This window comes from Panthera pardus, unplaced genomic scaffold (genome assembly GCF_024362965.1).
Source record: "Panthera pardus isolate Hobbes unplaced genomic scaffold, ASM2436296v1 HiC_scaffold_2, whole genome shotgun sequence".
NCBI classification, from domain to species: domain Eukaryota; kingdom Metazoa; phylum Chordata; class Mammalia; order Carnivora; family Felidae; genus Panthera; species Panthera pardus.
In genome coordinates, this window is record NW_026526765.1 from 123,339,468 (window position 1) to 123,367,029 (window position 27,562).

The window sequence follows — 27,562 nt, forward strand, 5'->3', positions numbered from 1 at the left end:
CCAGATGTTACTGTAAAGAAAAAACCCTGTCATCGTAATCATCAAATCAATTTCATGGTAGCAACATGTGAAGTAGAGTAACTATACAGCACATCAGGAAATATGGACGGTCAGAGATCATAGATCAAGCTAGTGGAGTGCTAAATTGTTGACTTTTAAGTCAACTGCACTGTATATCAAAAAAAAAAAAACCTCGGTGAGAATGAGGAATATTGAAAACATTCAAAGAGAAAGGACAACATATTTAAAAGGGCATTTTGAAAAAGCTCCCATTTTGCTGGATGTGATAATTAAAGCAAAGGAGAATTAGATATATATATATATATACATATATATATTTTTTTATTGCTCAAATGACTAAACCAGAAGTCTAAGCCTAGTCAGAAAAAGAATATGCTTATGAGGAACATAGAGCAGGATACTGCAGTAGTTGATTTTTCCAAGTCTCTAAAGGGACAGATGCAACATGGGATAATAAAAAGTGAGTTTTGAAGCATGTTTAAGAAAGTTGTGGAAAAGGAGAAAAAAAATGATGAAAAATTTCAGTCATAGTATGAGAGTTTGGGTTAAAGGGAAATTAAAAAAGAAGAATGAACTAATCTAAAATATGAAACATACTGAAACAAACACCAGGGCTCTACATTAACTCTTTCCCTGTAGCCACAGATAAGGAAAAAAAGAGAATTGTTCAAGAATACATCTTTACTACATACAAATCAGCAATCAAGACAGATGGAGAGCTGAAATCTAGCATCCTGAATGGCAGAGCACATTGACTGCAAAAAAAATAAAAATACTTAAAACAATTCAACAAAGCAGACAAAAAACCTGCTTAAATATATGATTAAGAAGAACATATTGATGCCAAAAACCAACAAGATAATTCCAGTGGATGACAGCTTTGTGGCCAGAAGTTATCTAGGCAGATTGTATTAATGTAAAGCCCTGGTTTAATGCTCAAAAACAATTACTTTCCAAATAAAGTGTTCTCAAAAGTATAAAAATTCTCGATCAACTCAGTGTCACCAGACTACAGAATTAGAGTAAAAGATATAGGTAAATACAGAATAGGCACTACAATGTAAAAGAAATTAGAAGTATCTGTTGCATTAACTCACCTTATTAGAATGAACTGGCAAATCACATATAGAGCACAGATGGGGATAACCCTTCGGTAAGAGTCCATGGAAGTCTTCAATATTGCTACTTGGAGGAGCGCCCCTCTTTTTCTCAAAGAGAGATCTCTCTTGTAAGGGGCCAGGACCACGTCCCATTCTCTCATACTCACTGTCAAATTTATGATAGTTATGCGAGGTCTCACCAAAAAAAGAATCATCCCTACACCTTTCTCCATCTCTTAATCTGTCATCTTCATAATCCATTCTGTCATAATAACCAGATTCTTGAGAACGACTTCCATGGTCATAATCAAGCACTGGGTTGAGACTAGGACCACGATCATCAAAACTATCTCTTCTAAAGTGCCTTTTTTCTTCCCAATCATCCCTAGGTACTCTGTATGGTGGTTCCCGTGTAGCAGATCTGCCATCTCTACCATAACTCAATGTAGGGCCTTCTTCAGTTCTCCTCCTTTTAAGCTGTAGAAGGATTTGGGGCAAATTCTCAGGAGTAATCTTGTCCTCTGGATAACGACTCAGTTCATCTAAGTCTCTAGCAGACAGACCAAAGCTGGCCAAAATGTTACTGGCCTGGTCTGCATCTCCACGGTGTTGAGAAGACAAAGGGAGTGGACCTCTACTTCCAATGTTAAATATAGACTGCAAATTATGGGAAGAAGTACTAGCAGAAGACAGTGCACTATGAGCTCCTTGTTGATTCAATGAAGAACTCATTCCAAGATTCATTAAACTAGCAAGGCGTGCAGTACCCTGGTTCATCCTTCCAAGAGATGCTGGCATACTTAAAGACTGGGTAGCAGCAGCAAGAAGGCCTATTCCTGCTGCAGACAGGTCACGCCCATGACCCTGTGAGTCCCTACCGAGAGATGACTGCTGGAATGACTTGGACATTGTAGAACTATCTCTTGTCTAGTTTATAGACTTAAAAAATTTTTTTTAAAGATGGCCAAAAAGAAAGCTCAAACTAGCAAACTAGGTTAACTTTGCTTCAAAAAATGGTAACGCCAAGAAAAAGGATCAATAAGGACTGTAGAATCTTCTTCAAGCTGAGAACCAGCAGACAACTCTGTAGAAAAATAAGCAGTTTTAGTCATAAATCCCTTTAAGTAGATGCTGTTTTTTTTAGAAAAAAAACTTATGCATCATGTTGATTAAAAAAAAAACATTTAAGATCTCAAACTTACAAGGAATTTATTACATATCTTAAACAGATTCCAGATGTATGCAGAGCCTGCATATAGATATTTAAAAAGTAGTCTTTCATGCTAAAGTTTATTAAAGGGAATTTCATACTGAATTTAAAAACATTTCAATTGAAGGATTAGATGTCTGAGCACATCAAAATTTCAAATAAAAATATAGATGGGTCTCTTCTTTTGGAAGAATAAAAATACACCCTATAGTATGATGTTTTAAGTTTCAGGAAAAGACTAAAAAACAAAAAACCAAGGTCCGCAAGTCAAAGATGAATCAGTTGTATTCTGCTTTAGAAAATGAGACCTATTTATTACTATCAGAAAGAACCAAGTAAAATCACAAGTAAATGAAGCTTAGGTGTCAAGTACCTAGTATAAGATCTAAGACCAAACATAATAGTTGAGACTTTTATGCAGCAAAATCAATCTGAGGTAAAGACAGATGTGAAGGAAAATAAGTGACTTCCTACCTTAAGGATTTCTGCACAAATTTAAGCCATATAACTAACTGCCTTCCTTAATGTCCATCCTATATCAGGCAGTGCATATTTCATTTCTAATCTTAAAAAAGTAAGGAGAACTAAGTATGGTCAATGTAGAAATAGGAGAACTCCCAAGAAAAAACCCAGGTACAGGAAGTACAGGTGATTTAAAGAAGTGAAATTCCCCCCTAAGTTAGCATCCATCAAAGCTCATTTAATATTCAGGGCTACAGAACCTCCAGAGCTCAAAACAGATAAAAATGAAAATGATATTGTGCTTATATAGATTTGTTAACTTTTCACAAGAACAGCTCAATCACCTGGAAATTTTAAATTCTGAATACAATCCCCCAAGACATGTTTCTGGATGAAATTACTTTCATTATCTTCCTTAAATCATTATTTTATCTCAGAAATTGTTACAGAGGAATTTGCAAAGCATTTACAAATGATTCTCATTAAATATCAAACAATGTATGTAACAATTGTTCTTGATGAAACAATTATCTCTAATCACAACTATATACAGAGATTAACTCTTAAGTTGTTTGCCACATAATTCTATTAAGAAGCATTGCTCTGTTAAGTTTCACACATTTGATCACCCATACACCTAAGCAATGGTGGTTTAATATTATTAAACTTTATTACATTAAAAACTGGGCAATATTCAATAGTTACAAGTCTATTATGGGACCAATTCCACCAATGACCCAATAAAGCAAGGAAACACTGGACATAACAGTGGTAGAGGAAGTATAAAAAAAAAAAGTTGCAGGCAAGACTTAGATTTTACAAAAAGATGTAACAAAGTTAAAAAGACACAAATGCTATCAGAGGTGACTGGAATTACAGAAGATGTTTTTGCACACCAAGAAAGATGAAACTGAGAAAAGATACTAAAGAAACTAGTTCTTGATGAGATCTACAATGTAAACTACTTCTGCTTTAAGAATAATAAAATAAAGACAAGAGTAAGTAGACTTTTTTGGATGAGTTTCTTTGGTATGTCTGATAAACGCCACACAGGATGGCAGTTGAAATACCGTGTAAACATTTAGGACCCTCTAAATTTTCACGTATACTTTCTCTTAAAAGGTCAAAACCATTAGAGGGTTTTTCAAAATCAGTATTTCAAAGCATCAACATTACTATTAATTTGCTGTACATGTTACAGCCAAAGCTGCATAATAAAGAAAAACCAGTTGTTTTTTTTTTTTGTTTGTTTTAAAGAACTATTCCTTTCCCTTAGGGAAATTATACAATAGTATTAGTGAATGTGTAAAAATTTAATTGATCACACTTTAAAGAAATGGTTGTTAGATTACAAATATCTCAATTACTTTTCTTTGTAGCATGTATGAAAGGGGTAGATCTGCAAAAAGGAAACAAGAGAAGGTAAAAGATAACCTTAAGACAAAACAGAAAATGATGTCAGAAAAACTCAGAAAGAGCAAGACAAACAATGTAAATCCCATGACAACTTGTAATCTCGTAAGAATAACCTTAATATTTTTGAGATTCAGAGTATGAACTTAAATGTAGCCCCACACAAGGACATGAGACATTTTAAGTGAAAAGTGACTTAAGTCAGACTTTTGAGTGAAATTCTTATTTTTTTAAAATTAGAACAAAGAAACTGAGAGAAATCAGACATGACAGCACTGTTCAAAGAGCACTTATGAAAAAAGTTCCTTTACTATCTTTGTGGTCAGTGGTAATAAAAAGACAATTCATTTTAAAAGGCTAATTTAAATTTAAGCAAGACCTACTGCCTACTAAAGTCAGCACAACACTGAGATGTTTACTAAATTAAGTTTTTTTTAAAAGGTTAGCTTATTGTACTGTTATGTCTTTTCCCCATAATTACAAAATGACCTTTTCATAGTATGCTACAGTAAAGGTTAATAAAGTTCAAAGTAGTTTGAGATAACTAATCTAGAATGTGATGTCAAAATCCAGTATGTCCATTTAAAATCTCAATGCCCATCAATGCAAAAAACCTTTCACTCCCAAAAAAGGGCAGTACCTCTACCCTAAAATCAGGAAACCTGATTTAAATAAAATAATCAATAATTTAAATAATTAAGCTAGAATGTTTAAACCTAGTTCATGATCTAAGTGTAAATGTTACTAAAAATGTTAACTTCATGTTCAACATCTGAACAAAGAGCTGTATGTATGGTTAAGAAGTTTCAGTTAGTAACATTCAACTGTCCCCCTTCAATGAATAACCATCTTCATTAGATTTACTTTAGTTCAGGGTGAAGGGAAGCAAATGGTTGTTCCACATCTAGATTTCCTAAGTAAAATAACAATTTCTTATTAGTCCTATTATTCATTCAGAGGGTTATTTTGCAGGGTTACTAAAATGAGCATAAGGGGTCTTCAGTTCTTTAAAACATAGAAAAAAGCCTTCAGCTTCTAAATTCAAAAATTTTAAATGCTCTTTTAAAGATATCTAACTACTACCATATGGAAGTTTAGCTATATTCTCAATTCTGTGCAATAATCACTTCTTAAAAACAACTAATTTTAACACATGTATAATCCTAAAAGTTTGTAGAAATACTCAGGAAAAGAAAACCTTTATATTGGCATTATTTTAAACCTTTAATCCTATAAAAACTTATAAGCAACAGCTAGAAAACTGTACCTTCTTGTAGTATTTTTCCCCTTCTGAATTAAAAACACGAAAGGGATGTAAGAAATTTTCTTCTATGGAAGGAAACACCCTTGTGATTTGTTAAATTATTCATGTGAAATACACCAAATAACGTTTAAGCTAGCAACCAACACCACCAACACAGCAAAAATATCCTAATCATGTCACCAATAGATAGATGGCAGGGATAGTTCACTATTAGTAATTTCAAAGAAGCATTATTTGGAAAGACAGCTGCTTAATTTTTGTCATCAATCACACAGAAGCATGGATTCCTGTGGTCAGAATTTTTAAACCAAGCACCTGACTCATTTCCAATTATAGTATAGAGTTAGGTTAATGATTCCATATTTAGAAGTTTCTCACGTTATTAATTTTATAATGGCCTTATAATTCACTAACAGTTTCCATTTCAAAGTTAGTAAATTTTCATTTTAATGTTAGTTCACATCTCTATATACTTTCTTAATAAATTTTCTAACTTGTATTTCATTTAAGGGTTTGATTTTTAAAAAATGGGGGCACCTGGGTGGCTCAGTCAGTTAAGTGTCTGATTTTGGCTCAGGTCATGATCTCATGGTTCATGAGTTCCAGCCTCATATCAAGCTCCAAGCTGACAGCGGGGAGCCTGTTTGAGATTCTCTTCCTGTCCTTGTCTCTGCCCCTACCTGACTCATGTTTTTCCCCCCTCTCTCAAAATAAACAAACCATAAAAATAAATAAATGGATTTTAGGGGCACCCGGCCGCCCCAGTCAGTAGTGCATGGAATTCTTGATGGCACAGTCATGAGTTCAAACCTGACACTGGGTGTAGAACATACTTAAAATTAATATATATATAGTAATATATTTTAGTATCTGAGGAACCATTCAATCTTTTATATAGAGAGCTTAAAACCACTTAAAACCTTATACTTTAATCTGTGGCTCTTCAGTGCCACAATCTCACTTTAGTATGGCTTACCTTTGAGTAACTTTTTAAAGGTTTTTAAAAAATAAAATGAATAGTAAAATTCTTAGGAAATAAAGTAATAGCTCCATTTCATTTTGGGTAAAGCAGCATGTGCCTCATGCAACAGGGGAAAAACAAAACATTATAAAATGTAGTGCTGAGAAGGTTGGAAAACCAGTATTAACCTTTTAAAGATCCTTTATGATTATCATTCTTAATCCATTTTACAGACCTGGATTCAACTTCTAGCCCACTTCTTGATCCTTAGGCTAATGATAAAAGTGTTTGTTGCAAAGTACCTTCAGCTGCTAAAATAGAAAACATGTTAATCAGGAGGGATTCCTAATCAGGGTTAGAATATTTTTCTTCTTCCTAGACTTAAAATTTTTTCTTAGCAACTTTCAATCACACACTAAACATTTTCAGATTAAAGCAATACAGGATAGAAAGTTATTCCATTTACCTACCATTTTGGATTCAATTTGATTTTGACACTAGCTGAGATTACTTCTCTACTTAAATGCAAAATGAGGGGCCCCTGGGTGGTTCAGTTGGTTAAGCGTCAACTCTTGATTTCAGCACAGGTCATATCTTACAGTTCCCGAGACCGACCTACCACGTAAGGCTCAGTACTGACATCGAAGGGCCTGCTTGGGACTCTCTCTCTGTGCCCCTTCCTGGCTTGTACTCTCAAAATAAACAAACTTAAAGAAAAAGAGAAAGCAAAATGAGTGGTTTTTTTCAAGCTGCCATTGCGCACTCTTAAGATTTTTCCTTCCACTCTTTATGTTCTATTTTCTTGGTTTCCACAAACATTTGTTCAACTCTTTGATTTGGTATATACTGAGATTTTTGGAGCCCAAATACCTTGATTTGAATGCAAGTCCTACTACAAAATAGTTGACTTTGAACAAGTCACTTAACATTTGTTTTGCTTTCATTCGTAATATGGGAATGAAAACAATACCCATTTCACAAGGCTGTAAACATTTAATAAATTAGTCCACATAAAACACTTAGAATGGTTTCTGACACATGGTTAGCACCATAATAATCATCTACTTTGATGTAACATCATCTGATCCTAACAACCAATGAGAAAAACTTCAGATGCAAAAGGACTGACCCAAAGACAATAAAGAGCTTATAAACCTTTCACATACACTGTACTCCCCATTTCATACATCAACTTTAGTGTCTCAGTCATTCCTACTCAAAGCTGGATTTGAATTAATGTTTGAATTTTGCTACCGAATCAGATGTTAACTTTAAATGACACCAGATTTAAAGACTGGTAGTCACCTAAACAACACTGAAGAAAACAACCAGATGCTAGAGGAAGTGAACAAATTAAACCTCCTCTTCCTCCTTCATTCTCCAATGCCAATCTACCTTTAAATTATCCTGTCATCCTTCAAAACGAAGGCCTTACACCTCTCCTGCCATAACCTTACTGAAAAGCCTCAGTCCTCCTCTTTAAATTAAAACAATTTTAATTTTTTTTTTTAAATTTTTTTTTCCAACGTTTTTTATTTATTTTTGGGACAGAGAGAGACAGAGCATGAACGGGGGAGGGGCAGAGAGAGAGGGAGACACAGAATCGGAAACAGGCTCCAGGCTCCGTGCCATCAGCCCAGAGCCTGACGCGGGGCTCGAACTCACGGACCGCGAGATCGCGACCTGGCTGAAGTCGGACGCTTAACCGACTGCGCCACCCAGGCGCCCCAATTTTAATTTTTTTTAATGTTTACTTTTGAGGGGCATAGAGAGAGAGGGAGACAGGATCTAAAGCGGGCTGCCACGTTGACAGCAGAGAGCCCGATGTTGCACTCGAACCCACGTACTAGGAGATCATGACCTGAGAAGTTGGACGCTTAAGGGACACTCAGGTGCCCCTAAAACAAAAAATTTAATTAAATTAAAAAAAAAATTAAACTTAAGATTTCATTGCTACTTCATATAAATTTTAATTTCCAAGTCTTGAGCCTTATATATGCACAGAACATCAAAGATAGACAGCTGCAAATAAGGAAGCTGCATCACATCAAAGGCACTCCATCTACTCAGATCTGCCACAGTAATTATATTTAAGCCAGGAAAGATAACATAGCAGTTTATCATACAACTCCTATTGTACTATAAGTTTATATTTATGCTTATAATAGATACATGCTACAGTGAGTCAAAAACTAGAGAACTTTAAAAACCACTTATAAATATCTTTTAAAGGCCACATCCCTACAATTCTCTCAAACCATTGGCTTTTCTCTCTGTTCTAGTTTTAATGATCCACTAAGATTTTCTACGTGTAAACTTTTATTTTTAAATCACAAATTTCAGAACTCTTAATTTTAATGATCCAACAAGAAGGCCCGATATATAGGTAAGAATTATAAATCACAGAGCTTTGTTTCTTTGCAGTGTTATCCGTGGAATAACCATGTGTGTATGTGTGTGTGTATATATATATGTATGAAGAAACTTGCAAACCTGTACTGTCTACAACCCTTCCACTCCACCCTCAACAAACTCAGTACTGTCCATCCCAAAGTCAAGTCCACTCAGAACCTGTTGCCCCAAGTGCAGGACAGTTTTAATGCAACTCTAAAAAAAAGTATGCATTTAAAAAAAAGTATATACGTATTTTTAAAAAGTATCTTTAACTGAAAGATGTACTAAGAGTAATATCTAAGAAACCATTACCCAATTCTTTGGTTTTGATCATTCTTAAAATAGTTTAATGGCTGCACTTCACATTGTAACCTAATTACCATTAGTTTCTATAGAGGGAAATTCAATATTCTTACATAAGGATGCCTTAAGATTCCTCCATTTGTCTACACATAATAACCAGAGTATGTTACAGAATAAACACTCCTTTTGGTCACTTTTGAATACTCTGCACTTCAGACTTCAAGAAGCTGGCTCACTTTTATCTTAATTCCCCTCAAAAATACACGAGGTCCTAAAAAAAACAAAACACAAAGTACTGGTCTTTTAAGCAGTCTACCATGTACAAAAAAAAAGTTTCACCACCCTCCCCATATAAAAATATGTGTAATTTCTTGTGGAAATTTCAGAAAAACAAATTGAAGGAAATATAAATCACCCATAAAGCTAACACCAACATCCAGAACTCACACATTTTGGTACGTCTCTATTTTTATGTTTATTCCTAAATTCCTTTAAGAAACAACCAAAAAAAAGTATTTTTGGGACCACCAAAAATTTTATTTTCTTTCCAAGTAATATTATATTCATTTTCCCATGATTACTCTTGCTAAAACATTCTTTTAAAAAACTATATAGATTTCCATCTGATGGCCACATTGTAATTAGCAGATCTCTAAGTGTTGAATCTTTCAGAGTTTTAGTAAGCTTAATAGTGTAGATTAACATTTATGTGCACAAATCTTTAAAAAAATTTTTTGTTTATTTTTGAGAAAGAGAGTGAGCAAGGGGAGGAGGGTCAGATAAGAGAGGGAGACACAGAATCTCAAGCAGGTCAGCATAGAGCCCAATACGGGGCTCGAACTCACGAACCACAAGACCACGACCTGAGCCGAAGTAAAACGCTTAACCGACAGTCACTGAGGCGATCTTTATGTGCACAAATCTTTTACATACTATTCTCTTAGAATAAATTCCTGTAAGTATAGCCCTTCCACTTTTTTAAGTTTATTTTTAATTATTTTTAGTTTTTCTTAATTTTTTAAATTTACATCCAAGTTAGCATGTAGTGCAACAATGATTTCAGGAGTAGATTCTTTAATGCCCCTTACCAATTTAGCCCCCCTCCTATCCCCTCCAGTAACCCTCTGTTTGTTCTCCATATTTAAGAGTCTTTATGTTTTTGTCCCCTTCCCTGTTTTTATATTATTTTTGCTTCCCTTCCCTTATGTTCATCTGTTTTGTATCTTACCTGTTTTGTATCTTAAAGTCCTCATACGAGTGAAGTCATGTATTTGTCTAATTTCGCTTAGCCTAATACCCTCTAGTTTCATTCACATAGATGCGAATGGCAAGATTTCATTCTTTTTGATTGCTAAGTAATACTCCATTGTGTATATGTGTGTGTGTGTATTTTTATACACATACACACACATACACACATCTTTATCCATTCATCCATCAATGGACATTTGTAGCCCTTCCATTTTCAAGCCTATTTATTATAAGGTGAGTCTGAATCACGTATCCAATCAAGATGCAAGTGTTCTAGAATAAACCTACAGCACTGCCCATTTGACTATTATTACCACCACCTCCTTGAGCTTTAATCTTCTCTCATAAAATTAAAGATTTGAATTACATTTTATTTCTGAAGTCATGTAAGACGATTTACTTACATTCCTCAGTTGTTAAAATTTGTTTGCCTATCATTAGCAGACTTGTATTATTACTTAGCCTTTATGCTTCCCTAAAAGTGTTAATAAAATGAGTATGTTTAAAGACTCCTTTAACGTACATAGTCATCAGGTCAAGAGTGGTTAAATCCTTTCCAATTAGTTGAAAAGGCTATGTAAAGGCAACTTCACTTACATATAGCTGAGAAGGGAGTTATGTGAAGATAAAGGGAAAATTTCCTCTCTGGGTAAAACACACGTTAATGTTATAACCACATAAATGTTAAGTTCAAGGGCAGAAATGTAAATTTAAAGCACTTCACCACAAACAGCATCTGGCTAAAGATCTCTTCCTAATCTTACATAACCAAGCACAACAATCATTTAGTACTTCAATTGTGTTCAATTTCAACTTTGCAAAAAGATTCAGGTTAAGTGCAGAAGGAATACAGAGTTTATGTAACAACAACAACAACAAAATCTAACTCTACTTTCATTTCTGACAGTATTACCGTTGAAAAATTATGACGACAGACCGCGCATATGACTGAGCCATTGACTTTTCCAAAGGATATTTTCAACCTTTATTTAAATAGTCTAAAATAGAAATTTTCCCGCCGAGTACAACTGTTTCAATTTAACTGGAAGAAAACTGTCTTTTATCGACTTCTTAAAAATTTTAAACCAAGCTCTAGTCACCACACAGAACGCATCATCAAGACAAAATCTCATGACTAAGACCTGGGAATCAACGATTCTCACATTATTCCAGCGCGCTTGAAGACTAGAAATTTCGGAATCGCCATAAACGTTCTAGAAATATCTGGCTAGAAAACTGTAACTGATCCAATAGGAATATTCCACAGAATAGGGCCACAGAGCAGGAAAAACATTTAGAATTATTCCATGGCACATGGGAAAAGTCCCTGTAAAACACCGAACAAGGCACAAAGCTAGCAATGAAAAGAACAACGATGCGCCTACACCACGGTACTCCAAACCCTTTGTCTGGAAACCGGAAGGTCCCACAACATACGATCCTCTCTAGAAGAACGCAGACTGATAATATTTTAATAAAGAGGAAAGAAATATTAGGTGACTCTCTAAACAAGAACAAGTATCTTGGCTCGCAGCCTACTGCAGGAGGCTTTCTCCACGACGCAATAGGAAAAACAAGCGTTAACGTTTCATTTTTCGGCCATTTTTACGCGATGGGGGTGGGGAGGAATTGTTTCTGAGGTCCAGCTAAAATCCCGCGCGCATGTGTGTGGGCGGGGGACAGGGGAGTCTTAGAGGGCGCTATGAAGCGATGGGCGAAGAGCACAGGGAAGGCCGTGAACCAAGAGAATAAAGAAACGCTCCTCAAACGACTAAGCTGTTCAGAGTCTGCGAAATCCTCCATTTTGCGGCACATTTTTAAGGGCAAACAGGAAAAACAAAACAAAACAAACACCTATCTGGGGCTGGCCCTATTCCAAGACTTCTCTGCTTTAACTATTCTCCCCAAACGGCAGGCCCCCAGTGGACAGTCAGTCCCTCAGGCCTCGAGCGCTCCTCCCTTCGCCTTAGCGCTGCAGTCCGCGTGTAACGGGCTCGTCGTCCCGCCCCCGCCCACAGCAAGCCTAGGACGCGGGAAGCTCGGTCGATCTGCTGCCCTTCGCGCCCCCCGACTCTCCTGCCGCACCCCGGGCCCTTGGCTGGCCGCGTGTCTCCCCCCGAGACCGCTCACCTCCGCCGCCCGAGGAGGCTGGTTGCGCCGCCACTGCGCTCCTAACATGGCGGCCGCCGATCAGGCGGCTCACATACGCAGCGAGGAGGGAGGCAGAGCGGGCGAGCGGGAGCGAGCAAGAAAGGCGCGCCGCCGGCTCCCCACGGCCCCTGTCGCCGTCGCTGCCTCCTCCCGGCGGACGCGGAGAGCCCCCGGCCACCCCACCCCGATTCTTACCCGCTTCACGCCTACCTTAAGGAAAGGGAGAGGGAAAAGGAGAGATACCTCTCTCCTAGCGAGCGGGACGCGGAGGCTCCCACAATCCCCCGCAGCAACGGCGAGGGTAAGAGGTGGCAGGAGCGGCTGCAAGAACAAACCCGCTCTCGCGAGAGAGTTCTCCCCCACCCCACCCCCTCTCAGGTCCCGTTTCTGCGCGCGCCAGGCCCCTCCTCCTACTCAGTGAGCGTATACTGCTCGCGCCGATGGCGGTCGTTGTTCTCTAATCCTGTAGCCCGCCTGTGGCGGGAAATGGATAGAGAACCTGTTTACAGGTTCGAGTCCCATTTCCCAAAAAGGCTTTCCCCCAACCCTTGAACTGCATGATGCAAAATTTAAATAAGGGTATGCGTTAGAAGCGAGTCACAGGAGTCACTAGTTAGACCTGATTACTATTCTGATTATTTTCCTCCGTATTTGCCGACAAGTGGCAGCAAGCGCCAGGCGAGGGTACCCATACCATTTTCGTTGTTTTTAATCTCAGTAATTCCGTGGAGAGTCATCGAGGCGGAAGATAGCGAACCCAGCCCATCGAAAATACCGCCGCCGCCACTTCGAATTTGACTGAAGGTAAAACAATCCTGAGGCTGATGGAGGTTCCCGAATTGCATATGTGAAAATCCTGAGCTAAGACTGAGAAATTGCAGGTAAAGCTGGAGTTAAGGGCCATTTCCCTGGATTTTCAAAATTAAATGCAGAGGAACAGGCAGTCACCAGATGGCTGAGTTAAATGAGTGAACATAAATACTAATTAACAGCACTCGAATTTTTAAAATCTTCAGTATGCTGAATCAGATTCGCATCTTTGAAAAATCATTCAGGGTACTCTGTGAAGATAATGGAGAGGGCAAAGATGAAGACCAGAGACCAGTAGAAATTTGAAGAGTAGTTTAGGCCAGAACTCAACTCTTGTCAATTTGACTGAATATGGAAGTTGAGGGACGTGGATGAATGACAACTGTATGGTTAGCAGTGCAATTAACTGGCTCTGGAAGAGTACCAGGAGGGGAGGCTTAAGATGTTTGGCATCAATTTTAAAGGAGTGGCATTGGGTCTTGAGCTCATGGAGGAAAAAGTGTGGGTTACTGGCACACTTGAGTAAATGGTATAAATGAAGCAATGATATTTGAAAGATAAGCTGGAGATAGCCTAGTGAAAAAAGAGGCCTTAGGACCTTGAGAAACTAACCAGGTAGAGCTGTATGGCAAAGGAGACCCAAGTGAACGCAGAGGTAGGGGGGGAAAAAGCAGAAAGGTTTGGGAAGAGTAGGAAGGCACACAAATTTTACTGCCTTAACAGCCAAAATACTTAAAGGACCAAGTCATCAACAGGGTGAAATGCTATCAATAGGGAAGACTAGGACTAAAAGCATCCAACAAAAAATTTAGCAACATGAACATCATTCTTAACTTTATGGACTTGCTTCCAGTGAGAGGAAGTCAGACTGTAGGTACTTAATGTGTTGAAACAGGAAGCTGGAAATTACCCAGTGCAGAAAAGGTTTGGCTATGAAGAGAGTGGAGAAAGCAGGGTTGAATTTTTTGTTTTCCTATGAGAGTTTTGAGCACAATTAAAATGATTGCAGAACAGAGCCGCCTGCGTGGCTGAATCAATTAAGTGTCCAACTCCTGATTTCCACTCAGATCATGATCTAACAGTTTGTGAAATCAGGCTCCGCCCCCTCCCACTCACACTTGCTTTCTCAAAATAAACAAAGTTAACCATTTAAGAAATGTTGACAGAAGGTGTTGTTAGGAAAGGTTTGGTTGAAAAAAGAGGTTAGACAAGGGACAGTTCATAATGGACACTCCTAAAAGAAAAGGATCCAGGTAAAAGGAGGTATGTCTTTAACAAGAGGCAGAGAAGATGGTGTGGAGTTTTCATTAGATTTGGTTGAAGACTTGGGAATTATAGTTAGGTGACTTCAATTTTGTGACTAAGTTATGTCTGAGGGCTAGAGTCAAACAAGAGAAACTTTTAAATAGCCATGAACAGTGGAACTATAATCCCACATCTCCATGTATGTTGTATAAATAAACAACTGAGTAAGTAATGTTTAAGCCTACTAGTTAGCTCTGGAATGAAATTTTGGGGGATCCAAATTCTTCAGTGAATATTGTATCTTCCTTCCATTCAAAACCACATCTGCTTTCTAATTGGTGAGCCTTTGATTCCAACAAAGGCTAAGACTCCCCTTTGTTGTTTCCAGCTCTTAGATGGAACAAGAGGCTCTGCTCCTCATGGAGAAACATGAATGCATGTTAGCACTAAGATACACACTTACCCATGCTTTTGTATAAGGCTGTAATGCCATCTGGTGATCATACAAAGAAAAATCAAACTTTTTCATTGAGTAATTATTTATTGAGGGTCTGCTTAATGGCTCACCAGCAAAAACACATTGGAAACCAAAGTTAATACAAGGTTTCAGCTTATCATATGCCTGTTTCATGAAGGACATAGTACAAGGATGTGGATTCAATGACAAATTGCCTACCTTTTGAGGATCGTAGTCTGATGGAGATTGGACAAGGAATCTGGCCTCAAGGTAGGCCTGGCTGTGAGTAGAGATGGACCAAGAGCTCTATATTGGTTTGGATAACTTGGGAGTGGGTGAGGTGTGCGCCAGGTGTGGTAAATAATGAGGCAAAAGCAAGAATTTCTGCTAAGACCTTGAAAGGTCTAAATGACAAGCTTGGTACAACTATGTTACATGACTTTAATACCAGGAAAGAGCCTGGATTTGAGCTGATAATGAAGACCTTTCAGTTTTGACTAGGAGACATACTGAGGACATACATTTTGATGCCACATAATCACTAAGCAGCTTATTAATACCTTATAATTACCATAATTTTGAGAGTAAGGGACCATTATTCTTGTTTTACTAAGATTAAAAAATTTGCACATGATGCAGCTAAATAGCAACAAAAAGCAGGATTTGAACCCAGTTCTATATAAGTCCAAACCCAGAGCTTCTGAGCATTATATGGTACTGCCTTCAGCAGAGCTGTAGTCTACTTGGAGGGGCAGCAAGAGGGGGTTTAAGAAGGAATTTTTGAATAGGTATACATGTAATAAGTTTCAGAGAACAGTTTTCCCCAACTTGTTCCCCTAACATAAAGGCAATCCACCTATCAACCATTTCTTGTGTATTCTAAGGATTTTCTATTAAGAAACATTTTTTATGTGTATGCACATACTCATATATATACACATATGTGAATATGAATGTGTGTACATTCATATATACACACACGCATATATATATAAATGTGTGTGTGTGTATATATATGCTTGCTATCAAAGATGGCCACAAATTCTTTGCCACTCTTCTTATAATAATGAAATCAATTTCACCTCTATCTGAATTTGGAAGGGCACTGTAAATAGAAACAGCTTTGACCAATAGAATACAGAAGTGACTTTTTAAAAAAATTTTAATGCTTGTTTATATTTGAGGAAGAGAGACAGAGACAGTGTATGAGTGGGGGAGGGACAGAGAGATCAAGACAGAGACCAAATCTGAAGCAGGCTCCACCTCAAAAACAGTGAGATCATAACCTGAGCCAAAAGTCACTTAACTGGACTGAGCCATCCAGGTGCCCCTTTACTTTTTATAAAAGCAATCTCTTTGCCAACCCGGCACTTGAACTCATGACCCTGAGATCAAGAGTCACCTGCTCTACTAAATAAGTCAGCAAATTGCCCGTATATATAGAATTTTATTTTATTTAAAAAAAAATTTTTTTTTAACGTTTATTTTTGAGACAGAGAGAGACAGAGAGAGACAGAGCATGAATGGGGGAGGGGCAGAGAGAGAGGGAGACACAGAATCGGAAGCAGGCTCCAGGCTCTGAGCCATCAGCCCAGAGCCCGACGTGGGGCTCGAACTCATGGACCGCGAGATCATGACCTGAGCTGAAGTCGGACGCTTAACCTACTAAGCCACCCAGGTGCCCCTAGAATTTTAAAAATAGTCACATCGTTCCTTTTAAGTACTCCTCATGGTTTTTAATTTAGAAGGCAAAGTCACTACACTTTTCAATTATATAAAGGAAAAATTGTGCTTTCTTATTGTACTTTCTAAATTTAATTTGTTTCAGAGTCTATTTCTGGACTTCCTTTTATCTGGTTCTATTCATTGAGTAATCCAAGTGCCAGTATCACTGTTTTACTCTTTTTGTAACATTTTAACATCTGATAGGGCTAGTTAAACTTTATTACTAAGTTTTAACAATAGTTATGGTTATTCTTACTTTTCCATCCTGTTACAGTGGAATTTTTATAAACTTAGTTTTCTTTAGGAGATTTATCTTTATGTTGAACTTTCTTGAACACAGGATTTACATTTAAAGTCTTGTCAGTATTACGTGTAACTGACTGAGCCACCCATGCGCCCCTCATATACAAGTGATTTTTTTTATTTTACTTCTTTCCCCATTCATAATTTTTTTCTCATGCTAGTTACTTCTGATAGTAATTTTGAACAAAGCTGGTTTCTTTTTTTAATAAGATCACTTCTAGAGTTCCTCATTAAGCATCGCACAGCCATTTAGAGTAAGATACTTTTAACAGGTTAGGAATGTTGACCCTCAGCAATTTTAGCAAATGGGGTTTTAGCATGTAGGGAGATTATTCTTTTTTTTTTTTTTTAATTTTTTAAAAACGTTTATTCATTATTGAGAGACAGAGAGACACAGAGCATGAGCAGGGGAGGGTTAGAGAGAGGGAAGACACAGAATCTGAAGCAGGCTCCAGGCTCCGAGCTGTCAGCACAGAGCCTGACGTGGGGCTTGAACCCACGAACTGTGAGATCATGACCTGAGCCGAAGTCGGTGGCCCAACAGACAGAGCCACCCAGGTGCCCCGGGAGATTATTCTTGAAATAATCTAGGAATGACTTTCCTGCATGTAATAATTTGTTTATATTTATCTATAAAGTCTTTATGCAAGTATTTAGCAAGTATACTACTATATATGCATAACTAAAATGAGAACCCAACTTCAATCCCATCCTTTAAAAAAGTCAATCTTTAGGGTGCCTGGGTGGCTGAGTCCATTAAGTGTCCAACTTGGGTTTGGCTTGCTTAGGTCATGATCTCACGGTTCAGGAGTTCCAGCTCCACAGCGGGCTCTGCACTGACAGTGCGGAGTCTGCCTGGGATTCTTTCTCTCACTTTAAATAAATAAACTTAAATAAAAAAGTAAACCTTTGAGGAATTTTTAAAGGTCTTGATATTCTTATTTTGACCCTCACTGAACCTACAGTTTAGTAGTGCTAGCACTGAATAATTTTAATAAAAATGTAAGAAATTCTATCAAAGGGCAAACCTGTGTGTGGGAATGTGTGACCTATTAAGGCCTTCCAAAGGAACGTTTTAAGTTTATTTATTTTGAGAGAGAGAGAGTAGGGCAGGGGCAGAGAGAGACTCCTAGGCAGGCTCTGCACTGTCAGCGCAGAGCTCAATGAAGGGCTCAAACCCAGCAACCATGAGATCATGACCTGGGCCAAAGTTGGATGCTTAACCGACTGAGCCATCCAGCCACCCAGAGAGGGACATTTTAAAAAATCTAGGAGACTCACAGGTGATATGACAGAATGAAATAGATGGGGGCTGAAAACAAGCTAACGGGTTTGGCTGTATTTGTTCTTTAAGTGTCAGGAGCAAAAGGAAGCTCAAGCTTCAGTAACAGTGGCCAAGATGCTGATAGCCTGAAAGAAGGTATTTGGCACTTGAAATAGTTTTAAGAAACCAGATGGAAACAGCCATTTCAGTAGTCCCTGCAAGACATTATTCGTTAGTCTGAGTGAGGTTGATGACTGAAGAAAGCAAGCAATTATTAGAATTAGTTGGGAAGACCTGGGGGCACCATACTTGAAAGTTCCAAATCAAACACGAGTTTCTGAGCCAGATTAATTGAACACAGTAGTTCCTGGACCCACTGTGTGACCTTGGGCAAGTAACAGCACTACCTTGTAGGGCTGTTGAGAGGATTCAGCTATGTAGAACGAGTTTAGCAATTCTGGCACATGATCAACACACAATGTTGTCGTTGTAGAGCACCACATGTGCCGCAGTATATTTACATGAATATCCTAAAATGACAAAACCATACATTCAAAGGTTATTTATTTTTATAAAACCCCAGAGTACACTTGTTAAAATTATCCATTTAAGTCTGGTCATAACATAAGTTTTAAGCTGGCACCTACTTGTTAGTGTAAGGATTGCTAGTAAGAGAAGTTCTTCTAGTTATAATTTACACACAAAGCTGTTTCACACACTTTAATTATGAAGACATTTATAGATTACCAAAAAAAGTAACAAAAGGCGACACATATATTTCAGTTAATGCATGTTTCAAATTGGAACAAATCCTCTGCAAATCCATTATTTTCATTCAATACTTTTTGAAATTTTAGTTAAAAATTTTTTTTAATATTTTATTTTTGAGACAGAGCATGAACGGGGGAGGGTCAGAGAGAGGGAGACAAAATCTGAAGCAGGCTCCAGGCTCCGAGCTGTCAGCACAGAGCCTGACGTGGGGCTCAAACTCACAGACCGTGAGATCATGACCTGAGCCGAGGTAGGATGCTCAACCGACTGAGCCACCCAGGCGCCCCTGAAATTTAATTTAGTTTTAAATAGTTGTGCAGTAGGTTACATCTTCAGAGTCCACTAGAAAATGCTTTGGAAATTGGACATCTTTGTTTTCATGGTATTTTTGTTTCAAACTATTAAAGAATAAAACCAATGCTGTCCATACTCTCAATTACTGGCAAATTATTGAAAAGCAGGATAGATAGGCCTATAGCATTACTATATTTTAGATACATTTTGACGCAAAGGTAGTATTTATCAGCTAGCTGAAGGTCCTTAGTTGTCAGTACAATTGAGGCTGCTTGGCTCTATGGGAATTATGTAAACCCACAGAAGCTGGTGTGAATAATACCTTTCCAAGGACACATGGCATCTGACTGTCTAGCTCTGTGGTAGGCCAGGTGCAATGACACATGTAATGGTTACTCAGATACCCAGGGAAGGTGGCTTCTCTACTGACGTGATATGAGCTGAGATCTCAAAGGAGACAAAGTGGAAAAAAAGATGGAACCAGAAGGGGAAATACCAAGCGCAGAGACCTAGTAGCAAAAGGCTTATCAAGGACTGAAAGAAATCAGTGTGGCCTGAAGGGAATCTGAGGGTGGTAAAGATGAAGATAAGAGGGGTAAGGGCTAGACTGTGTATGGCCTGATAGGCCATGTTAAGGTAAGCAGGGACTATGTCTTGTTCATCGGTTATCCCCAGTGTCTAGGAGTTCAGTTAATAAAGGCTCTAAACTCATAAAAAGGGTGGGTTAAATAGTCTTCTGACAAGATGTGTGATTAGCATATGTCATTCTCTTCCTCTAACTCAGCCCTGGAGATTACAGAAGAAAGAAGTTAGGGATCTGAGAAACTAAATATAAAGATTCCTTGGAGGAATAGATCATGATTAGGTCCTATTATACAGAGGCAAGAAATGGAACCCTAGTGTAGAAAAGGACACAGTGCCAGGAGTGTAGAGGTAATAGAAGGTAGGACTTAAGTTTTCCAGATTATAACTCAGAGGTTTTATGCCTTGAGGGCATCTCCACACTCCAACCCATTATGATTCTAGGGCCTGTCTGGGCTTGGCTACTCCCTAGTACAGGCATCTGATAAAAATTCCCATCCTTTGCTGTGAGCTCATAGGGTAATCAAATCATCTGAGAACTAGAGCATTCCCTTCCCTGCTCATGCTCTCTCTCAAAAATAAATAAACATTAAAATATTAAAAATAAAAATAAAATGAGCCTAAGGAGATATAAGAACTAAATGTAATATCCTCAATGGGATTCTAGAACAGACAAAAGACATTTAAGTAAAACCTAAGGAAATCTGCAAGTATGGACTTTAGTTAATAACATATTCATATTAGCCCATTAATTGTAACAAATGTCTATACTAATGTAAAATGTTCTTATGAAAGGAAACTGGGTTGTGGAGTACATGGGAATTCTTTGTACTATGTTTACAACTTTCCTGTAAATCTACAACTATTCTATAATCTATTTTAAGGTCCATTTTATCAGCCTTTTTTGAGGTAGTAGTAAAGTCACCCTTAACAAGGAGTACAGAATGTTCTCATATTCTAAAGGCCCTTTATTGGAGTACAGGAGGGCCAAAGTAACAGGCCTTCTAAATAGCAGTAAAGAGAATTGCTAAGCAGACATTCTAAGTATTACCGTTGATTTGTTAATTCAGTGAAATTGTTTTCCAAGAGAATATTGACAGGTCCATTAACTGGAGCTGTTCATAAAACCCTAATTAAGCAACAAGATTCAAGAAGTCATTGTCATTCTTTTAAGTACTTAATTAGTTGCTCTTCCCCAATTGTTTTCTTTTGTGTGAATTCCTAGGCACTGATCCACATTTTTATGTTCCTTTGGGGCCTGCAGAATTTCTTTCTCCAGGGTTTTATTTTCCTGATTAAAATTTTGAGAGGTGATCCAAAATTTTAATTCAAAAGTCTTTTGACAGCAATTTCAACCCTGAAGGAAAGGAAGTAAATTATTGATAGGTACCAGGAATGGCACTCAATACTTTCAGCCCCCTACCCATCCTGCTTTAGTTTTTCCTCTTGATATGGTACAGGTCTGAGGCTTGAAACTGAAGCAGAGCAATGAAGAGGGACACTGTGTCTACTAACTGCTTCCTATGACAAGAGGTGGCAGCTCAGGGTTAAAAAGGTCCTTTGAAATGTTTTACTTCATCTTTTCTTTCCTTACCAGGAAATTAAAAAAAAAAAATCAACTCAACAGGGAGTAGTAGGTGACTAATTAACTTCACTCATCAACTAGGAAATCCCATTATATTACTTTAATGGGCATGATTAAGCCACTGAAACCTCCTGGGGTATTGAATACAGTCACTGACTTCAATGATTTATCCTTCAAGTAGCAACAAAGGGGCCCCCTCTCTGCACCTGGGTAGACTTACAGTGGTCAGGAAGGCAATCTGTATGCTCACAGGAGCTTGTGATCCCAGATTTTTAAAATTAATTAACCTATTTATCTATTTACTTAATGTTCTATATTTTAATTTTTTTGTATTTAAAATTTTTTTTTTAAATCTTTATTTTATTTTTTAGAGAGACAGAGCTTGAGCAAGAGAGGAGTGGAGAGAGGAGACACAGAATCCAAAGAGGCTCCAGGCTGTCAGCACAGAGTGAGATGCAGGGCTAGAACCATGAAGCATGAGATCATGACGTGAGCCAAAGTCAGATGCTTAACCGACTGAGCCACCCAGGTGCCCTGATTTTTTTTTTTTGTATTTTTGAGAGGGGGGGGGGGATTTTTTTTAAAGTTTATTTGAGAGGGAGATAATCCCAAGCAGGGCTTGATCCCATGAACTGTGAGATCATGACCTGAGCCCAAATCAAGAGTCAGACACTTAACTGACTGAGACACCCAGGTGCCCCAAAAAAGAGAAAATCTTAAGCAGGATCCACACTCAGTGTGGATCCCAACACCGGGCTTGATCTCACAATCCTGGGATCATAACCTGAGCCTAAATCAAGAGTCAGAAGTTCAATCGACTGAGCTACCTAAGAACCCAGTGATCCCAGATTTTAAACTCTGACTTCATGACATAAAGTTTTCCTCTTTTCTTCGGGACCATTTGTTTCACTACCGAGGGCTGAAACTGTGATCAGGCTCTGCTGCAAACTGAAGACTGGTGTTCTTTCTTAGGACCTTTCCTTTAGGTGTACATTAAAAATGAAGAGAACTGCTATGACAAAAGTAAGCCATGTAAAAAGTATACACAACGAATTCCAAATACAAAAAATGAGAACCATTCTATTTGGATAATTTACTAAAGTCATTTTACTCCTCTAAAGTGCCTGATTGCTGATTTTGGCTCAGGTCATGATCTCATTGTTCATGGGATGGAGCCTCTGGTCAGGCTGCATGCTGACAAGGAGGAGTCTGCTTGGGATTCTCTCTCCCTCTCTCTGCCCCTCCTCCACTCATGCTTGTGCTCTTGCTGTCTTTCTCAAAATAAACATTTAAAAATAATAAAAGGTATTTAATACCATATGATAAAGGCTTGCTATAAGGCAAAGGTATTGGTAACAGGGAATTTCTCAGAGACATGTTGGTACTAGCTTCAGCCTGTTACTAATGAGCTATCAATTCCCAAGGCCTGAATTTCATTTTCTAGACCAGGGGTTGGCAAACTCCAGTTCACAGGCCAGTTTTGGCCTGCCAATCTGTTTTCGAAAGGCTCTCAAGCTTAGAATGATTGGTGGAAAATTTTTTGTTGTAACACCGAAAATTTTACAAAATTCCAATTTCATTGTCTATTAATAAAGTTTTATTGGGGGCACCTGGGTGGCTCAGTTAAGCATCCAACTCTTGATTTCAGCTCAGGGTCATGATCTCATGGCTCCTGAGATTGAGCCCCACTTAAAGCTCTGGGGCTGACAGCGCAGAGCTTGCTTGGAATTCTCTCTCCCCATCTCTCTGCCCTTCCCCTGCTTGTTTGCTCTCAAAATAAATAAAATCTAAAAAATATAAAGTTTTACTGGGGCACAGTAATGCTCATTTGTTGACACTTTCTATGACTATGGCTGCTTTCATACTGCAACTGCAGAATTGAGAGTAGTTATAAGAGAGACTACATGGTACACAAGTCTAAAATATTATTTGGCCTTTTACAAGTTTACCAACCCCTGCCCTAGAACAGCAGTGTATAATAAAACTTTCCACACAGGTAGAAATGTTCTCTGAGCTGTCCGATACGGCATTCACTAAATACTGAGATGGAAAAACAGATTCAATTTTTGTCAGTTGAAATAGCCTCATGTATTGTACTGCAGAGCTCTAGAAAATAAGAGCTTAGTTTAAGCCTTGGACTTTTGATTTAGTATTCTTCTCTAATGTTCTCATATTTCCTGTAATTTTTTAGAACTTGTAAATTTTTCCACCTGTAAAGAAAACCTCACTTTTTAGAAGATTTTTCTCTGTGTAAATTAAGCTCTATACCCAACATGGGGCTTAAACTCATGACCCTGAGATCAAGAGTTACATGCCCTACCTAGTGAACCAGCCAGGTGCCCCAAGAAAACCTCACTTTGTATTTTTCCTTTACTCTCACACTACTACCACTCTCTCAACATTTTTGACACCAGATGTGTGTGGATTTTCTCCCACACCAAGCAAATTTGTGTCACCAGCTGGGTGTCGTACATTTTAGCCCAATTCTGACTCTCCATATACCTCGAGTATCATCAGATCCCTCAGGTTAAGAGCCCAGTCCAACAAGACTGTTCCTCCCTCACTTCAGATGCCAACCGTAAGTCCAGGTTGTTACCTGTACTTCTGACCAATATAAATCACAGATTCCCCAAATCCCTCCTCAGGTTTGATAAATTTGCAAAAGCTCTCAGAACTCAGGAAAACGGTTTCCTTACAATTTACCAATTTATTTTAAAAGGATATGGTAGGGGCGCTGGAGTGGCTCAGTCGGTTAAGCGTCTGATTTCAGCTCAGGTCATGATCTCGCAGTTCATGAGTTCAAGCCCCGCGCTGAGCTCTCTGCTGTCCGTGCAGAGCCCACTTTGGATCATCTGTCCTTCCCCTGCTTGCACTCTTGTTATGCCCGAAGTTCTGAAACCTCCCACAAAAGACCACCAGAGTCGTAAGTCAAAGCCAAGCGGCAAGGGTCGTTTATTGCAGGTTCGAACCTAGACCTCCGCGCACTCGTTGCCCGTGTCGCTAAGAGGCCCCGATCAGGGTTGGTACAGCGTTTTTATAGACAGAGACAAATAGTACGGGGGAGGTTTCAAATTATGAGGGGCCTGATTAGTTGGTTTTAAAGTAAGGACATTTGTTGTTCTCTGATTGGGCGTCCTTTGTCTGTCCTTTGGCGGGAAGGCTTTGTCCGTTACTTGTGGCAGGAGGAAAAGGGGGAAGGGGGAAGGGGGTTAGGGGAGGAATGTGTTAAGCAAGCAGGTTTACAGAAGCGAGAAATGCCGGTTAGTTTATGTACAATCACTTATTCTATTACATATCAGACTACATTTAGGAAGTTTCACAACTTATTCTATTACCTAGCGGGTTACATTCAGGAAAGGTTTCACAATGCTCGTAGCGAACAGCAAGCAAAACAGACTTCTCAGCAATTGTATTTTTTATCAAAGATCCATAATAAGCAGATAAGAGAACTTAGCTTTAAACTAAGGCAGGGCTGTCATTTGGATTTAAAGCTGTTCTTTTCACTCTCTTTCTCTAAAATAAATACATATTTAAAAATATATTAAAAAAAATTTTTTTAAAGGATATGGGAAAGGATATAAACATCCAGATGGGACATGTATAGGGCAAGGCTATGTGGAAAGGGTTGCTGAGCTTCCATACCCTCTCTGGATGTGCTACTCTCCCAGCACCTCCCCTCCATGTGTTCACCAACATGAAAGTTCTCTAAACCCAATACTACTGGGATTTTTATGGAGGCTTCATCATGTGGGAATAATCAATTATTTCCATTTCCAGCCCCTTTCCCCTTTCTGAAGAATGGAAGTGGGGTTGAAAATTCCAAGTTTCTAATCAGTGCTTGGTCTTTCTAGTTACCACCTCATTAGAACAAGACATTTAGATCACCCAGGAAATTCTTAGATTTAAGAGCTCAGTTAGGGATCAACATGAAAAACCAAATATTAGAACAAAAGATGCTCCTAGTGTTCTTACCACTTAGGGAATTTCACAAGTTTTAGCAGCTCTGTGCCAAGAATGGGAGCAGAGGCCAATATATATATTTTCTATTATTTCACACCACCCATCTGAGGCTGAAAGTTAATTAGAACCTACATGACAAAGGACTGTATATATTACCTATCCTGGTGTCACACAGGGCTGTCAGACATCTGAGATTCTGATGGAGGCAGATTTCTCATTCAGATAAAGGCATCTAGGATTCAAAGAGGAAAGGAATGATAAAGTATCCTTAAGACAGGGTCCTTTCCTCAAAGAAAAAAAAATTGTTTGCACCCAGACTAGGACCAACTCCACAGGAGGAGTTACTCCACTCTCAGAGGTGCAAAACACTGCCCAAGAGTATCAGCCACAACACCAAAACAGTGCTTGAAGCCAGACCTCAAGAAGGTCAGCGTTTGCTCTTCCAACAGTGTAACACCATCCAAGGCATCATGCTGGCCTGGATAGCTGACAACCGCTGGATGATTCCTGAAACAGCTTTCTTTGTTTCAGATACCCAGGCACCCCAAGTAGAAGTTATGGATACAGGTATCCCAATGAATTCAATGTTGACTGCAAAACAGAAGCCTGGAAGCACTGATAGCAGACCTTGTTGCCAAGCCCTTTAGACAAATAGGAAACAGGAACCCCTTTCCCATGCTTTTAGTCATTTTGTCCAACATTCAAGGAGTTCCTGCTATGTGCCAGGTGCCATGATTGGGATCTAGCTGCGAACAGGCAAGATACACCATCCTTCCTATCCTGGGCTTTATAATCTGCTTGTACATTCCTCAGATGGAATGATACAGATCATCTCAAAGATCCTATACACCTTCAGACTAGAACCACCAAAATCCCACTTAGCCTTTCACTGCTAAGAGGCCGAATTTGTCAGGGGCAAATACAGGTGATTTTGCCTCCCAGTTGTTTCCTAATGGATACCAACTAGCAAATAGGCCTGCCACATAGGCAGTAGTCAGTGTTGGAATTAATAGGGACATTTACCTGAGAACGCCATACAGACCGTCCACGTGCCGTGAATTTACTCTCTTCCGGAAGGCCAAGGATGCCCTACTTTCAAGTCATCCTAAAAAGAAAAAGATTTCACTGTTGAACACTAAACATGTTGACTAAAACAGCAGCTCCTAAAACCTCTTTTCTGTAGAAATGGAAGCAGTGCTGCCTGCCATTTATGATTTACCCTATTTTCAATACTTCCAGAATTATTTTATTTCCTATTGTCTTTTTCTTGCCTATAATTACCATTAAAGCTAACCATTCCCCCAAACCCTCTAGGTATCACTAGTATTCTTAAAACCCCATATGTAAAAGGCTGTTCACAATGAACATCTGAGGTATTCACACAAGGAACTCAACATTTAACTAAGAGAACTCTTTTTAGGGAAAGCCAATTGTTGGAACAAAACTAGTTTTTATAAATAACTCCCCCACCTCCCAACATCCTCAGGAGTTCTTCCTATGGAAACTAGGATGTCACTTTTCACAGAAGTAGCAACTAAGTCAGCCCTATTGGACAGTCTCCAGCACCACCATGAGTGCTATGTGTTTGCCTAGAACTGAGAAGCATCTCTTCTCAGAGAATTAGCAATCCAAAACAAAATCACTACAAAAGGGACTCATTATTTTACTGCCCCGAAGGGGCAACAACTCTGTGGGAAACGAACACAAATATACTGTCACCCTAAAGCAGAAATTAGTACGGTTATAGCTAGGCCTACTATGTAGAGCCTCTCAATCAATTGGTATTTTTATATTTTATTAAAGAGCTAGAGAAGAATGCCTAGAATTTTAAAGCAAATTCACATAACATTTCCCTAATAAAGCATCCCTATAGATCACTGCAGCTATAGAACTCCCTACAGAGAGACTAGCTTTGTATGGTGGAGTGGGGGACATGCACTTTGATTTCTGTGAAAATTGCAAAAATCCCATGCACTTTTTCCCTGTATAAGCCTGATTCAGAGCACTTGGTAGACACTCAAAAAATAAAAAGTTGC

General features: G+C 38.5%; 1 protein-coding gene, 1 long non-coding RNA gene and 1 other non-coding gene across 14 annotated transcripts in view; all 3 read right to left on the reverse strand.

Moving 5' to 3' along the window:
- The window catches only part of MATR3 (matrin 3), a 30,076-nt gene extending 16,766 nt beyond the window's left edge, over positions 1-13,310 (reverse strand). Inside the window, exons 1-2 of one of the 8 annotated variants that reach the window (XM_019424323.2) lie at positions 12,741-12,841; positions 1,119-2,205 (exon numbers count right to left, since the gene is read on the reverse strand). In XM_019424323.2, the coding sequence (XP_019279868.1) occupies positions 1,119-2,030 (912 nt within the window). In that variant the 5' untranslated portion in view covers positions 2,031-2,205; positions 12,741-12,841. Of the gene's footprint in view, positions 1-1,118; positions 2,206-6,619; positions 6,743-12,509; positions 12,634-12,740; positions 12,945-13,224 lie in introns of those variants that run through there. The other 7 variants (XM_019424326.2, XM_053907441.1, XM_019424325.2 and 4 more) reach the window with 7 other exon arrangements.
- Positions 1-27,562, reverse strand: part of LOC109252144 (uncharacterized) — a 154,632-nt gene that overhangs the window by 124,830 nt on the left and 2,240 nt on the right. The window contains exons 2-5 of one of the 5 annotated variants that reach the window (XR_008423878.1): positions 26,550-26,631; positions 25,671-25,758; positions 24,263-24,432; positions 17,470-18,864 (exon numbers count right to left, since the gene is read on the reverse strand). This is a non-coding gene — a long non-coding RNA (uncharacterized LOC109252144). The other 4 variants (XR_008423877.1, XR_008423880.1, XR_002073865.2 and 1 more) reach the window with 4 other exon arrangements.
- LOC128778460 (small nucleolar RNA SNORA74) lies at positions 25,828-26,027 on the reverse strand. The gene has a single exon (XR_008424046.1). It is a non-coding gene; the product is annotated as a small nucleolar RNA SNORA74 (small nucleolar RNA).